This window comes from Notolabrus celidotus, chromosome 18 (assembly GCF_009762535.1).
Source record: "Notolabrus celidotus isolate fNotCel1 chromosome 18, fNotCel1.pri, whole genome shotgun sequence".
In the NCBI taxonomy this organism is placed as follows: Eukaryota; Metazoa; Chordata; class Actinopteri; order Labriformes; family Labridae; genus Notolabrus; species Notolabrus celidotus.
Window position 1 is genome coordinate 12590587 of NC_048289.1, and position 16193 is coordinate 12606779.

The 16193-nt window shown below is 41.8% G+C and overlaps 1 protein-coding gene across 1 annotated transcript; it reads right to left on the reverse strand.

Annotated features, from left to right (window-relative positions):
• Nucleotides 1-614: 614 nt before the first annotated feature.
• On the reverse strand, nt 615-15570 carry tut1 (terminal uridylyl transferase 1, U6 snRNA-specific). Its single transcript, XM_034707421.1, has 10 exons — nt 15345-15570; nt 13797-13987; nt 13473-13670; nt 12058-12172; nt 11800-11927; nt 11428-11654; nt 11224-11333; nt 8547-8669; nt 3217-3309; nt 615-2101 (listed from the first exon to the last, which is right to left on the reverse strand). The coding sequence occupies exons 1-10, from the start codon at nt 15418-15420 to the stop codon at nt 990-992; spliced, it is 2373 nt and encodes a 790-aa protein (XP_034563312.1). The 5' UTR covers nt 15421-15570; the 3' UTR covers nt 615-989.
• Between the last annotated feature and the right edge of the window lie 623 nt (nt 15571-16193).

The following is a 16193-nucleotide window of genomic DNA, read 5'->3' on the forward strand; positions in this document are numbered from 1 at the left end:
TATGCATAGATCATTGCTAAATAAATTTGACCATAGACTTTTACATTATTTCTTCAACTCCTGTAAAATAAACAGATTTCTGCTGGACCTCAAGTCGGATTAATCTTTGGGTTGTCCACCAGTTTAATCTGAATCTCATGCATTCCTCAGATCACCATGTGAGTGAGCAGTCTCAAACATATTTGTTATCACCGGTACCTCACTGCAGCTCCTGCAAACCTGTTGGCCGTCTGTTTTTCCCTTTAAAACTGAGATGAATGATGTTAATCAGCACACGGAGCTCTGTGCATCCCTCAGCTCCTGCCAGTCCTGCTGTAATAAAGCAGTCTGCCTGCCTCAGTAATTACTCTCATCCGTCTCAGCCGAATGAAAGAAAACGCAACAAGATAAAAGCTCCTCTTGATGGCTCCTTCAGAGCAGCTCGCAAGTTCAAACCGCATTCCAGCAACTACGTTCGATTACTCATAGTTTATGAAAAAATGATTGAGGAGGATGCTGACAGGCAAAAATAATTAAAAGACAAAGTAAATGTGTATATAGCGTCTTGCTTATCATGACTACACAATAAGGCAAGATTTATAAAGAGATTTTTAGTCATTTGCAGGAACATTAGATGTGTACAACAAGCATCTGCCACTGAATTTTTATTTAGAGCATCATTACTGTAAAGCTCTTTTGTTTTTTTAACAGAAATTAACAAAAACCAGGCGACTTCTCAAACAGAACAGGCGGCTTCAGAAGAAGAACTTATGTGAAACAAACTTAAACACAAACATACAATATACATGAAATATTTCAGATTTTATGTTTTCCAAAGCCTGCTTTTAGAAATATAACACATGATGCCTGGCTGATAAAGCTGATAAAGCTACGTTTTACTTTTATCTTACAAGTAAAACAAAAAAAGGAGCATAACTGGTAGCTTTGATTCAAACAAACAAAAGCAAAAGTTTATGGATGTTCAGGAGACATGTTAAAAATGTCCCTATTTAAGTACTTGCTGCTTGTTTCTCCAGCAGTGTCTCTACCATCTTCGGTAAAAACGCTTCGAGGAAATGAAAGAAGTCCTGAAAAGCTCCTGTCTTGTCACTTCTTGGCTCGAACTTCAGCACTGCTTTTGTGCTTTCAGTCTCACCCACAATCTGTGGCTGAACCTTGAACTCCAGGGGCTCCTTGAGCGCCGGCTCTTTTTCAGTGATGTGAGCTGTGACCTGGGACTCCATCTCCATGCAGCTGCCCTCCGGCCTCGAGTCAGTGTCTTTGATAAGCTCCCTTCTTACTTTCCTCCTGCCGGCCCACACCATGTGCTTCAACACACAGATCCAGTGAGGGGGTTCAGGCCTGCCCCTTTTTGTCAGTCGTGGTTTTTTGCCATGAGGTGACACCGAAGCATCACTGCTGGAGGACAGTGGCCTCTTGGTACCAACCAAAGATGTGTTGGCTTCATTTTGGGGCTCTGTGCTGTCACAGCTGTTTACTGATGTGTTTAGGGAAGTTGAAGAAGTGTCCATTTCCTCAGCAGCACAGACCTCGCTAAAGACGACGTCTGTGGGAGTAAGGTGACAACCAAGAACAGTTTGAAAGACTCCTTCCACAGCAGAGCAAATCTTCTGAAACCATAGCAGCCGGAAACCATCGCCAGCCGCGTGCAGCTGGTTGCGCAGCACTTCAGGGAGTGTTGCTGATTTGAAGGGTATGCTGATGGTCAGCTGCTCTGCCCTGGTATGTGGTTCATCCCCATGGGGGGTGAATAATCGCACCAGACCCCAGGACTTGCCCTTGGTGGATTTGCGCTGGTACTGCAGGCAGTGGCAGTACTTATCAGCCTCCTGGCACTCCCTCTGGAAGCTGCGCTGGGAGCGTTCATTCAGGTTTCCAGCTACGTTGTGGGTGAGTTCAAAAGGGTCCAGGAGGTTTACAGGGCCCAATCTGGGACCATGGTGTTGGGTCTTGGAGGGCTTTTCCTCTTGCATGGCCTCCTCCCCTTTATTCTTGCTGAGGAAATCTGTGATGGGGAGTGCACGCCCCTCCCTGAGGGATATGACACTGCTGGCAAAGTCAAACTTTGCATAGAAGGCGAAGAAGCCAGCGAGCAGGGAGCCTGTAGAGAAAACACACATGGAGAGTCATTTAGGATCTGTAAGTAAGTAAGTCAGTAAAAATGTATTGATATAGCACTTTTAAATCGCTCGGTTACAAAGTGCTTCACAGGCACAAAACAATAAAAACAAGCAAGATCGAAACAAAATGCATGTGCAGAAATAATCAGACAAACAAGCAATAGACGGACAACAGTAGAGCTTAGATGGGAGGTTCTATGAAGGCCTGAGTATACAAATGTGTTTGATACATTTTTTGAAGTTATCAACAGACTCAGCAGACCTGATGGCTTGAGGGAACAAATTCCAGAGGGAGGGGGCGTAGATGGAAAAAGCACGGTCACCTTTTGTTTTATAGTTAGAGCAGGGGAAGAAAGCTGAGATGAGATGATCTGAGTGGACGAGGGGTGAAATAAGGGATGAGGTGTTCGGAGATGTAGGTGGGGGCGAGACCATGAAGAGCTTTGTATGTGGTTAGATGGACCTTAAAAATTAATTCGGAATTTAACGGGAAGCCAGTGGAGTGATGCAAGGACAGGGGTGATATGGGACTGACGGCAGGTGTGAGTTATTAATCTGGCGGCTGAATTTTGTATTAACTGTAAGCGGTGTAGAGATGATTGATTTAGACAGGTGTAAAGGGAATTGCAATAATCTAAACGGGAGAAAATGAAAGGATGTATTAATGTGTCAAGGTCGGAAAGAGTAAGCATCTGATTTTGCCTATATTGCGGAGTTGGAGGAAACAGGATTGGATGAGTTTGGAGATATGATGGTCAAAAGTCATGTGCTGGTCAAAGGTGATTCCTAGGTTTATTGCAGTGGGTTTGATGTTTAGTTGTAATGGGCCAATAGACTGTTGAACTGAAGTGGTGAAGGTGTCGGGTCCGATTAACAGTATTTCGGTTTTATTTGGATTAAGATGGAGGAAGTTTAGAGACAACCAGTCTTGATCTGCAGCCAGACAGTTAAGGAGGGAGGACAATTGATTGAGGTTGTTGGTTTTGCATTGTTGAAGAGATAACATGAGGTCATATTAAGGCTTTATGAAGCTAGGTTTCAATGATGTCCCAGTATATCTCTGACATATCACGTTTTTGTTTCTACTCTCACTTACAGAGGTCTTGTGCGTTCTCGCTGGGTGGCACAGCGATAGGCTGAGTGGGGAAGGTGCAGTTCCAGCCCTCAATCAAACACTCTTCCTCCTCACCTGCAGAAAGGTCAACACATGTTTACAAACTTTCAGTCATGAACAAGCATTGCAAATCAACATAGGCAATAAATGCTGATATATATAAGATTATAAGATATAAGAGGTATAAGATTACATGCTCAAACTAGTCTCCAATCAAATAGAAAGTACGGTGGCCCTGAGAGCTCAGAGCACTGCAACTTGAGAAAAACACATGCAAAAAGACAAAACACAAGCAAATTAAGATCTGCGTCAACAACAAGAGTATCCGGACGTGTGCATCACTTTTAAGTGTCCTCTGGAAAACCTTCCGTTGTGTTGTGGTCTTTAGCGCGTTTTCTAATGTGTTGTGCATGTGTTGTCCAATTGATGAAGATGTTTTCTTAGTTTGCTTGTGTTTTGTCTTTTTGCATGTTTTTTCTTAAGTTGCAGTGCTGTGAGCTCTCAGGGCCACCGTAATAAAAGGATACAGATAGAGAATGTATTTCAATTACTTGATAAATATGTAGATGGGTGAAATGAAAGCATTGCAGGGTTCCCACTCTTTTCCAGAGATCATTTTCCAGGACATTTCCAGGACATTTTCATTGATGATCAAGCTGGTATGACCGTCTAAATTTAGTTCCTAATTTAGTTCCTAAATAGTCTAATATGTTCCTCTCAGTGTAAGTCTACATTGAAAGACATGTAGTCTATGGCTATCAATGAAATCATCTCTTACATACTTAAAAATTATGGCAAATTGATAATAGAATAATGCAACCACAGCTCTACAGCACTTCACTTTATTAGTGCAACCAAGTAACAATGATGGGCAACATCTCAGCTTTCTCTTTTCTCAAAAAATATAAAATGAGCTAAGAAAAAAACAAAAGAGCCTGCAAAGGAATCAGGAAGCTGCCTTACTGAAATAATTAAATAATAATAATGATCAGAGGATCAGTGCATTAATGAACTAAATAGAACTGAATGACAACAATGGCCGCAAATGTTTCTCAACTCAACTCAAAATATACCTGCTTAATCATGATATTCATCCTGCTAAGTGGTCGATATAAAACAAAGCAAATGTCAAGTTTTTTTATTTGAGTAACCGTAAACTCTGAAAAAATTGCGCGGGTGTAAAGACGCACTCTGTATTTGAAGATCTCTCAGATATTTAAAAAAATTTAAACTGTCTTCCTGCATGGCGATGTCTATTATAATCAGGGATGTCTACAACGTGGAGTTTCTGTGCAGCTGTGTCGCTCTTTTTGTTCCGTTTGTTTTCACTATCCGGAGTTTGCACTCCTGCTAGCTAGAGCAGGGGCTCTGAAACTTTTTGGAGCCAGGGACCCCTTACAGGTGAGAAAATTGTCCAAGGCCCCCTCATAATTGTAACACAGATTAAACACATTAGTGATGTGTCACGATCAAAAGCTGCGGCTCTGAGAGACGATGCTTTATAGTGAATCAGAAGAGCCGGCTCGCATCGAGAGAGAGCCGGCTCCCAGTTTTTTCCTTTCTCTGCTTAGCTCTCACAGTGCTCAGCCCCAGCTCTGCTCACAGCAGAGCTTTGTTTTGATTGGTCAGCATGGCTACCATGTGGCCAATCATATGTGAGAATATAGGATACAGGTGATGGAGTGGAGGCTGTGTATCCTGGCTTCATCTGTTCCTTCAGAGAGAGTCTTCTTGAAGACCGGGCAAATACTCACTGAGAGGAGAAATCAGATCAGCCCATTACAAGCTGAGACATCAGATTTTTCTCAATGCTAACCTGAGGACTTTAATAATGTTTACTCCAGTTTGGTTCTGGTTCTGTTTGCTTGAGTTTGTTTCTGGTTCTGGTTCTGTTTGCTCGAGTTTGGTTCTGGTTTTGGTTCAGTTTGCTTGAGTTCTGTTCTGGTTCTGTTCTGGTATGGTTCTGGTATGGTTCTGGTTCGGTTCTGGTTCGATTCTGGTTCAAGTCTGGTTCGGTTCTGGTTCGATTCTGGTGCGGTTCTGGTTTGTTTCTGGTTTGTTTCTGGTATGGTTCTGGATCCTTTCGGTTCTGGTTCAGTTCTGGTTCTGTTCTGGTTCGGGTGTGGTTCGGTTCTGGTTTGGTTCTGGTTTGGTTCTGGTTCAAGTCTGGTTCTGTTCTGGTTTGTTTCTGGTATGGTTCTGGTTCGGTTCGGTTCTGGTTCGGTTCTGGTTCGGTTCTGGTTCGTTTCTAGTATGGTTCTGGAATGGTTCTGATATGGTTCTGTTCGGTTCGGTTCTAGTTCGGTTCTGGTTCGTTTCTGGTATGGTTCTGGTTCGGTTCGGTTCCGGTTCGGTTCTGGGTCGGTTCTGGTTCGTTTCTGGTATGGTTCTGGTATGGTTCTGGTTCGGTTCAGTTCCGGTTCTGGTACAGTTCTGGTTCGATTCTGGTTCGGGTCTTGTTCGGTTCTGATTTGGTTCTGGTACGGTTCGGTTCTGGTTCGGTTCTGGTTCGGTTCTGGTATCGTTCTGGTTTGGTTTTTGTTCGGTTCTGGTTCGGTTCTGATTCGGTTCTGATTCGGTTCTGGGTCAGTTCTGGTAGGGTTCTGGTTCCGTTCTAGTTCAGTTCTGGTAGGGCTCCCCTTAGGTTCTGGTTCGGTTCTGGTTAAGTCTTGTTATAGTTCTAAACCTAACCCTAATCCTAACCCTAATCACAACCCTAACCCTAATCGCAACCCTAACCCTAATCAAAACCCTAACCCTAATCGCAACCCTAACCCTAATCCTAACCCTAATCACAACCCTAACCCTAATCGCAACCCTAACCCTAATCGCAACCCTAACCCTAATCACAACCCTAATCACAACCCTAACCCTAATCACAACCCCAACCCTAATCACAACCCTAACCCTAATCGCAACCCTAACCCTAACCCTAATCACAACCCTAACCCTAATCACAACCCTAACCCTAATCACAACCCTAACCCTAATCGCAACCCTAACCCTAATCACAACCCTAACCCTAATCGCAACCCTAACCCTAATCACAACCCTAACCCTAATCGCAACCCTAACCCTAACCGCAACCCTAACCCTGATCAGAACCCTAACCCTAATCACAACCCTAACCCTAATCACAACCCTAACCCTAATCATTACCCTAATCACAACCCTAACCCTAACCCCAACCCTAATCACAACCCTAACCCTAACCCTAATCTCAACCCTAACCCTAATCACAACCCTAACCCTAATCGCAACCCTAACCCTAATCGCAACCCTAACCCTAACCCAAACCCTAATCACAACCCTAACCCTAATCACAACCCTAACCCTAATCGCAACCCTAACCCTAACCCTAATCACAACCCTAACCCTAAGCCAAACCCTAATCACAACCCTAACCCTAATCACAACCCTAACCCTAATCACAACCCTAATCACAACCCTAATCACAACCCTAACCACAACCCTAACCCTAATCACAACCCTAACCCTAACCACAACCCTAATCACAACCCTAACCCTAATCACAACCCTAACCCTAATCACAACCCTAACCACAACCCTAACCCTAATCACAACCCTAACCCTAATCACAACCCTAACCCTAATCACAACCCTAACCCTAATCACAACCCTAACCACAACCCTAACCACAACCCTAACCCTAATCACAACCCTAACCCTAATCACAACCCTAACCCTAACCACAACCCTAACCACAACCCAAACCCAAATCACAACCCTAACCCTAATCACAACCCTAACCCTAATTACAACCCTAACCACAACCCTAACCCTAATCACAACCCTAACCCTAATCACAACCCTAACCCTAATCACAACCCTAACCCTAATCACAACCCTAACCCTAATCACAACCCTAACCACAACCCTAACCACAACCCTAACCCTAATCACAACCCTAACCCTAATCACAACCCTAACCCTAACCACAACCCTAACCACAACCCAAACCCAAATCACACCCCTAACCCTAATCATAACCCTAGGATCAGGGTGAGAATGATTTTGTAACAGAATAAATGCACACCATTGGGCAATTATGAGATTCTCATAAAAACACTGTACGTAAAGGGTTTTCAACACAAACCATTAGTTTTTGCAAAATTAAGGTAAAACATACGGCTACAAAAGATCCTCAATTAAGAGCCGTTCGGGAGTTGAAAGAGCCGGCTCTTCTTTGGGGGCCGAGTCAAAAGAGCCGGCTCTCTGAAAAGAGCCCAACTTCCCATCACTAAAGCACATGCTTACTACCATTTGCACTCTTAGTTGCCCTTGGAACTATTTGTATTGTAAAACGTATCAATGTAAATACTTCAGACCTGTACCATAGTGATAAACAGATAACACTTCAATTTGAATCAAGTAAATACCACTTGTATACTTTAAAACAGAGGGTCATTTCATTCCTTGTGGACTCAACATGACAGCACTTATTATTTTCAAGTAATTGATCTTAAACGCTTTCAGAAAATTAACAGTCTCAAGACTCACATATCCCTTCAGCCACCAAATGGTATCATAACAATGGTATATACTGTTTTGTAATGACACAGCACAATTTTATAATTTATTAGAAATTTATTCAAATTATTTCACGGACCCCCACGCTATGGTTCGCAGACCCCCAGGGGTCCCAGGACCCCACTTTGAGAACAACTGAGCTAGAGTACGGTAATTGAGCCAACTGTACCATAAAACATAAACAATATACCCCTGTTTTCTGTGAATGCATGATTATGAAGTGAAGGAGAAAAGATGTGAAAAAAGTTGTGCGGTGTCGCTGTCTTTTCCAGCACAGTGTGCACTCAACTTTCAATGAATGGGGATGTGTTTTGTTAATAGGGTCAGGTCGAACACAGCCATGTTGGAATACTTTTCCAGGACTATATGTGATTTTCCAGGACATTTTACTTTTTCTCCCATTTTCCAGGTGTTTTCCAGTACTGGAAAACTGGTCAACTGTTTTCCAGGTTTTCCAGGACGCGTGGGAACCCTGCATTGGCTTTTACTTGAATACAATGTGAAGTTAACTTAACCCTGTCTGGAAAAATCCTCCTTGAAGAGAGAAATATTCACAACCCTGAAACAGAGTGCAACTGAAAAGCCAGGACAACTTTTCTGCTACTGAAAATTCATACCTATGAAATGTACAAGAGCCGTCAAGTAGTTGTTGATTAGAAAGTCTAACTCCCTCCAACTAAGCCTCTCAAAGTTCAACGGCAAAAGTAAGGGGGGGGTTTAGGATAGTGCTGAGTTGAGTGAAGGAGGAATGCAGTACTCACAGGCCATGTCTCTGAGATGGTCCACTGTGGGGAGGACAGCAGGCTCACAGTTTTGCAGGTAGAAGACGACCAGCAGTGTCAGAGCATAGTTATTCAGCAGGGGACCAGCACCACCAGGATTACCTAAACATTGCAAGAAGCCATGCACTGAAGAAAGTGATGATACAGTAACTTCATGCAGTTCTACTTCTGTTTTCACAGCCTTGCAATTTTGGCCAATCACCCTTTCCCCTATGGTTGCGTCATGTCACCAAACTCACTCCTTTCAATTCTCAATATGCTAACATTGAAGGTATTGTTTCCCATTTCTTCTTCTTTTTTTTAACAGCTGCATGCTAGAAACTTTCTTGTTTGCTGTTGTGCAGATAACTGTGAGACTCTAATGAGGCTTCAGTGTCTCTTTCCTAGGTTTCCAAAACCAGCCTCAAACTACAGAGTCTCTATGGAGACTTCATACAGAGAGTTCATACACTAAATCCTAAAGTCAATGTGTTCTTGGGATTATGAATGTTTCTGTGACGAAAAATGTTGGCCTTCACTTAGCCACTACCTGATGCCTTGTGTTGAGTCTATTAACCAATCAGAGGCTGTGTTAGGGGATGTACCCATTAGATTGTGTCATTAAGGGTGGATATCAATCGTAACGTTTTAAAATATCAGATTTGGCCCAAAAAACATTCTGAAATCTGTGTTTTAGCACTACTTCTTTGTGATTCTTCTCGTCTGTTTTTCACATGAGCTATGAGATATGATGTACTTAAACAATAGCTAGCAATCCCTCTTTTTAAAGGCCCTCTTAAAATATCACTAGAACATGTCTTACAAACTATGTGTGGCTTCTTTCTCCGACACTGCCAACACTTTCTTTCCCATTTCTTTCCCAAACATGAAAACAAATCAAAGTTTGTCCAAGAGGTGAAACTCTTCTGACCAGTATGACACCTCTTCTCTGAATCAGCAGTCAGGTATACTACCTTGCCAGCTTTAAAATGATCCATTAAAATACAATGCAATGAGGTGCAGATTAACATCAGCTGCTGACATCGGTGCATGGCACATTATTTGCAAATCGGTCAATGTCGAGGATGAAATATTGACAGATACAGATGTTTAAATAGTGCACATCTAGCTGTGCTCCAAACTTTCCACCATTGAGGCTCAAAGCTGATTTCAAGGAGTAACTGAGATGGTTATTCTCTGACCAGCGTCTTCTGTCAGTGGTTTTCTTACTAGTAAATAGTAAACTACATGAATAACATGTAGATTGTTATTGAGACATGAATATTTAAGGTTTAGCGTTTGTCTCAGTCGCTCACAGTTTGTTGTTGAGTGTTGTATTGCAGAAAGACTCACAATATTGCAGCTTGCATTGACACTTTTCTGAATAGCTGCTAAAATCAGATATTTCAGACTGCAACCATTACAGAAAAAGACAGTCTCCTGAGTTCTGAAGGAATCCTGATAAGCACAATAGTGTTGTTAGAAGTGACTGGATAAGCATTTACAGCCTACAAAGCAAAGTCAACATTAGATCTTTACTACTGTTAGCCAAGCACACAATAATGGCTGTACTTGAACAATGAGTCCTTTGTGTGACTGCAGATTTCATGTTACTGTAACTGGTGCCACTTACAATTTATTTTGATACATTTTTCTCTAAATTTTTTCTCTACGTTTCTGTGTTTGCACAAGTGCACAAGTGTGTTGAAGCCATGCTGACATACAGCCTGGAACAGGGGTGTCAAACATGCGGCTCGCAGGCCAAAACCGGCCCGCGAGAGGTTCCAATCGGGCCCGCATAAGGACTTTGCAAAGTGAAAAAATTACAGAGAAGACATTAACTGGAATTTTTAAATAAAATTAACTACTATTTCAGATTTTTTTTTCCCGGGACTTTTTTTTTCAAAGTGAGAAAATAGATGACTTGCTGTTTGCATAATCCTGTTGAGATTCATAAAGACTTTTTAGAGCACTATAAGATGATCCACTAACCACTAACACTAGCACTACACCCCTGCATACAACACTGTCCAGCAAGCACACTGTTCATGCTGGAGCTGAGGGGTCCAGAATAATCATCTTTACCTTCTTCATTATAATAATCTCTGTTCTTTTGCTGTAAACATTACACTGTGTGTAAGGGGATTGGGTAACCTGTGTGTTTGGTGTGTCCGCAGCAGGTTTCGGGCTTAAAGAGTAAAATATTTGGCCCACTATGAGACTCATAATGGCAAAAATACAACAGCTGTTTTGTAGAAAGATAGCTCATTAAATGTGAACATTTTCAGAATGTATTTGTACTTTTTTTGCACTAAAACAAAGGGAAACATTTAGAGTTGTTGTTATTTATAGGTTATTATGTTATGATTTTACTGGTCTGGCCCACTTCAGATCAACTTGGGCTGTATGTGGCCCCTGAACTGAAATGATTTTGACACCCCTGGTCTAGAATATTACAACCTGGATGAAACTCTACATGTCCAGTCTTAAGTTTTGGAACCACAGCACCAGAGCAGAGGGATCCAGAGATGACACAGGCAGCAGGTGGAGCTCTACTGCCATCTACTGATTAAGGAAGGAAAGGACTACCTCTTTGCAAAGGCAACCACATCACTACATTTGAATGTGTTTTACATTCAGGTTTCAAACAGTACAGTTACAAGTCATTTGGACTTACCAGCCAGCTGCTTCTGCTTGGCCCAGTACCTGATGGTGTATATCAGAGGCCTCAGTCTGTCCTCCCTCCCTGTGCACAGCTGGAGAAAGCGGGTGTTCCTCACTGCTAGTCTAGTGCGGGATACAGGAAGCCATGAGATGATTCTGCTCGCTGTACAAGAAAAAAACAACTTCTCATCACAGGTGATATTGCACCTTAACTTACCTGTTGTTGATAGTGATATCTCCCTGCAGGTTCAGCTTGCGGTGATGGAACTTGACCACAGGGAGACGAGCGCCGCCGACCACGCTGACTTTATGCACATTGGGAACGCAGCGTTTGAGGATCGCTGCAACAAGTTCCAGGATCTCTGCCGAAGACGCAGCGGAGAGGTCGATATCAGAGAGGATTGAGTCCTCAGAGCGGCCATCATCTGACATGCCCTCTCCTGCCTGAACAATGAAGGAAGACCGAAGGATAAAGATGGATAAGTCAGTACAGCAAGTTACATCATATGTGACTTTGGTTGAAATTCTGTTGATCTAAAACCTTATTGTTGTTCACAACTTGCACTTTAAAGGTAAGAAAACGTTGTACTTGTTCTGTGGTGGACTTGGCACGGGCCTGGAACACCTTGGTGTTTTCCAGGTCCAGGAACAGGTCCAAGTCACAATTGTGGATGCCAAAAGTGTTGACAGATGAACCAAACGGCAGAATCTGGCTGTCTGCAATTAAATCCAGGGTATTTAGATTGATAAGGCTGATGTTTGACAAGCTTTTTAACACAATGATCATTCTGTTGGAAAAACATTTACAAATTGATTCCCTGCATGTTTGCTTGTTTACAAAGATTACCTGGGAAAAACTCCACAAAAACCTCTTGCAGGAGTTGAACCACCAGGCATCGGGCCTTCTTTTCGTTTTCTCCCAGCTGAAATTGCTGAACAACGTGGTGCATCTGAGAATCCACCTGGAGAAGGATGACGGACAAAAGTGTTACTGCGGACAAGTCAATTTGATGACAAGCTGGTGTAATCATTAAGTAAACAAAATGCATAAACATAATAATAATAATAATAATTCCTTTTATTTATAGCCGTCTTTCTGGACACCCAAGGTCACCTTACAACATAGCAATAATAAAAGCAACACTCAACAGTAAATAAATACATACACTAGAATAAAGAATACAATACTAGAAAAATGAAAGGGGGAGGGGAAGTCATTCCAGTGCCAAAGAGACGGATTAGAGTGCGTATGCTCGGCAGAAAAGGTGAGTTTTTAGGCAGGATTTGAAGGTGGTGGGAGAGGTGGAATTTTGTACATCCAGGGGGAGAGAGTTCCAGAGGCAGGGGGTCAAGCGGCTGAAGGCTCTCGACTCCATGGTGGTCAAGCGAGCAGGTGGGAGGGTGAGTTGGATGGAAGAGGAGGACCTGAGACTATGGGTGGGTATTTTTGTATGGAGGAGGTCAATAAGGTACTGAGGAGCTAAGTTGTAAATTGCCTTGAAGGTGAGGAACAGAATCTTGAAAATGATGCAGTATTTAATGGGAAGCCAATGGAGTTGCTTCAGGACAGGTGTTATGTGGCTGGTGGAGGGGGTTCTGGTGATGATGCAGGCAGCAGAGTTTTGAACCAGTTGAAGTTTATGGATGGATTTGTCAGGTAAACCAAAAAGAAGGGAGTTGCAGTAATCTAGAAGAGAGGTGACCAGGGAGTGAACCAGAATAGATGTGCTGTTGGGGGAGAGAGATGGACACAGGCGAGAGATGTTACGAAGATGGAAGTATGCTGACCGGGTGACATTAGTGATGTGGGACTGGAATGAGAGAGTGCTGTCGAGGATGACACCCAGACTCTTAACATGGGGAGGGGGAGACGGAGGAGTTGTCAATGAGGATGGAGAGGTTGTTTGTTTTTGAGAGGGTGGATTTAGTGCCAATGAGAAGGACCTCTGTTTTATTACTGTTCAGTTTGATGAAGTTGTTGGTGATGAAGATGGCACTATCTGGCTAATGTTTAATATTTTCTGTTAGTATAAGTGACAACAGTATCTTTTTTTGTACACAAGTTTCAAAACATCAGTGAGTCATTTAAAGACAGTATACACTTCATAACTTTTTCTAAACAATTTTGCTGTCAATAAAAGTGACTAAATCAAGGCTCCTAAAACAGACCCTATGGGCTGTAACACTCCTAACAATCAAGTGTGTTTGCCTTTCAGACACACATTTTTATCTGGCTTTATTTTGACAAGAAAGTAAACTTACAGACTCCTGCTGACACAGCTGAGGTTTCAGATGTTCAAACACTTGTTGTGGATCTTTTGCCTTCTTGTCAATCAATTTGAAGTCCTTCTTTTCCCGAGGTTTGACCCGCAGCTTCAAGCCTTTCATCCGGTGTTCCAGACAAGACAGAGTCGCCTGAACACTGTCAGTCTCACTAAACTGCACAATGGCAAACACACCCTGAGAGTGCAAGAAGAAAAGATCAGTTAGACTACATTCATAGTCACCACTCAACCACAAGCTGTAAATAAGAGCTCTTTAAGGTTGTAGATATGATTTAAAACTACTAGTTGACAGCAGACTGACCTTGTCTTTATCCATGATAACATCTGAGAGCGGCCCAAACTGCTCAAAGTATTCAGTGATATCAGTCTGAGAGATTTCAGGCTTGATACCACTGACAAACACACTGTGCTCCACCTGGGTCTTCCTTGTGGCTCGCACAGTGAACAACGTCTTGTGTTTCTTCCCTTTGACGTGTTGATCCAAGCTTGGCACTGCAGGAAATATTACAGCAACACTGGTTCAGAAAAACTGTTATGAAGGGACGACACAGTTTAAAACCAAAGGAGTAGAGCCACACCAATACAGGACCACTGAGGATATTTAAGCTAGATTTTAGTGGGGAAAGATTCACTGATGATTGATATAGCAATACAGCAAATGTATGACCTTTAATGAAGATATAATTGTTCTTTATGGAAAGTGGACTGATTCACACCAATAACACTATACAAGGGATTGAGAGAACAGCTCCCTTTTTTATTTCACATTATCTTTCACTGTCATGTCAACCATTTCTACTGTGGAAACCATTTACTGTAGATCAGGAGTGTCAAACATGCGGCCCACAGGCCAAAACCGGCCCGCCAGAGGTTCCAATCCCGCCCGTGGAACGACTTCGCAAAGTGAAAAAAATACAGAGAAGACATTAACTGCAATTTTTCAATAAAAGTAACTACTATTTCAGATTTGTCCTCTGGGGGTCGCATAAAATCATAGTGCTGACTGAGCGCACCTGAGCTTTTTTCCGGGACTTTTTTTCCCCAAAGTAAGAAAATAGATGATTTGCTGTTTGCACAATCCGGTTGAGATTCATAAAGACTTTTTAGAGCACTGTAAGATGATCCACTAACTACTAACACTAGCACTACACCCCTGCATACAACAATGTCCAGCAAGGAAACTGTTCATGTTGGAGCGGAGGGGTCCAAAATAATCATCTTTACCTTCTTCATTATTATAATCTATCTGTTCTTTTGCAGTAAACATTTCACTCTGTGTCAGGTGAATGGGTAACCTGTGTGTCTGGTTTGTTTGCAGCAGGTTTCAGGGCTTAAAGAGTAAAATATTCAGCCCCAATATGAGACTCATCATGGTGAAAAATACAACAGCTGTTTTTTTAGAACTATAGTTCATTAAATGTGAACATTTTCAGAATGTACTTGTATTTTTTGCACTAAAACAAATGGAAACATTTATAGTTATTGGCAAGATATTGGCATAGATATTGGCAAAATTACTTGCCAATATCAGACAATTATCGGACACTCTACAATAGTTCAAACAACATGTCAAATCACTATCACTATGTACCACAATCATTTTAACCTGCAACTAATGTAATCTGTGTGTATTCACTGACACAAGTTTACTATTACAAAATATATATTTTTAGAAGTGAAAATAACCTTACACTGCATCCCCCTTTAGCCACACTTAAGTGTGTTTGATAGCACTGTTAGCTAACTATCTACAGTTTCTAATAGCAATCATAAAAAGAGGAGCACCTGGAACCTTACATTGAAAGATTTAATAACTCACGTGCAGCTAATGCTAGCTTTTGACACTTACTGTTTGGTAAGTTGACATTACATAGAGTGCAGAGAAAACCTCGCGGCGTGGTTTTTATGTCACGATCAGTCTCCATGATGAAAAATATAGAGGATTCAATATAATCCGTAATGTCGCCCACCGAATTGGACAGCGACTGCTGTGCACGCGTCCCTCAAATCTCCCTCCAACGTTCAACCTGCGTTTGTTCGGGTCCGACTCAAAAATGTGTCCGGGCGAAAGTCTTGTTACCAGAAAGTCGTTCCGGATGTTCTTCAATTGTGCGAATGTTACCGATTTTTAGGCTTCATTATGTATGCAATTCACCCACTCAAATTCATTTTCACATTGATCGAAAGACAACTTTAATGTTTTTCAATCTGCCTCTAACAGATGGACATTTTTGAACTTTTTTCAAAGAGTGAAAAATATAGATTTCACCTGAATATGTAATCGTCTCTATTTATGTAATGGTTAAACTGTATTGTTCTGCATTATGTGTTAAAGTTGCCACTAGCTATTCAAATTATAACTCAAACTTTACCAAAGCTCAATGTCCAATTGAACTACATAAACTATTTACACATTTGCCTCCCTCATTAATTTTATTGATTTCATATAGTAGTGTTTTGTGTAATGTGAATAACCACTATTTTTCCCCTTCCCTTTGCTTTTATCTCAGCCATGACTATCTGAAATAGGGATGCACAAAATCTGGAGAAATTTGTGAAAAATAAAACAAAGTCAGACAAAGTTTTCATTGTACAAAAAAGTTTAATAACCACTTTTTTAACCATAAAACATCTGAAAAGTATTGGGAGTAATGAATAACATACAACTCAAAAGATAAAACAAGATTCCCTGCAGAAA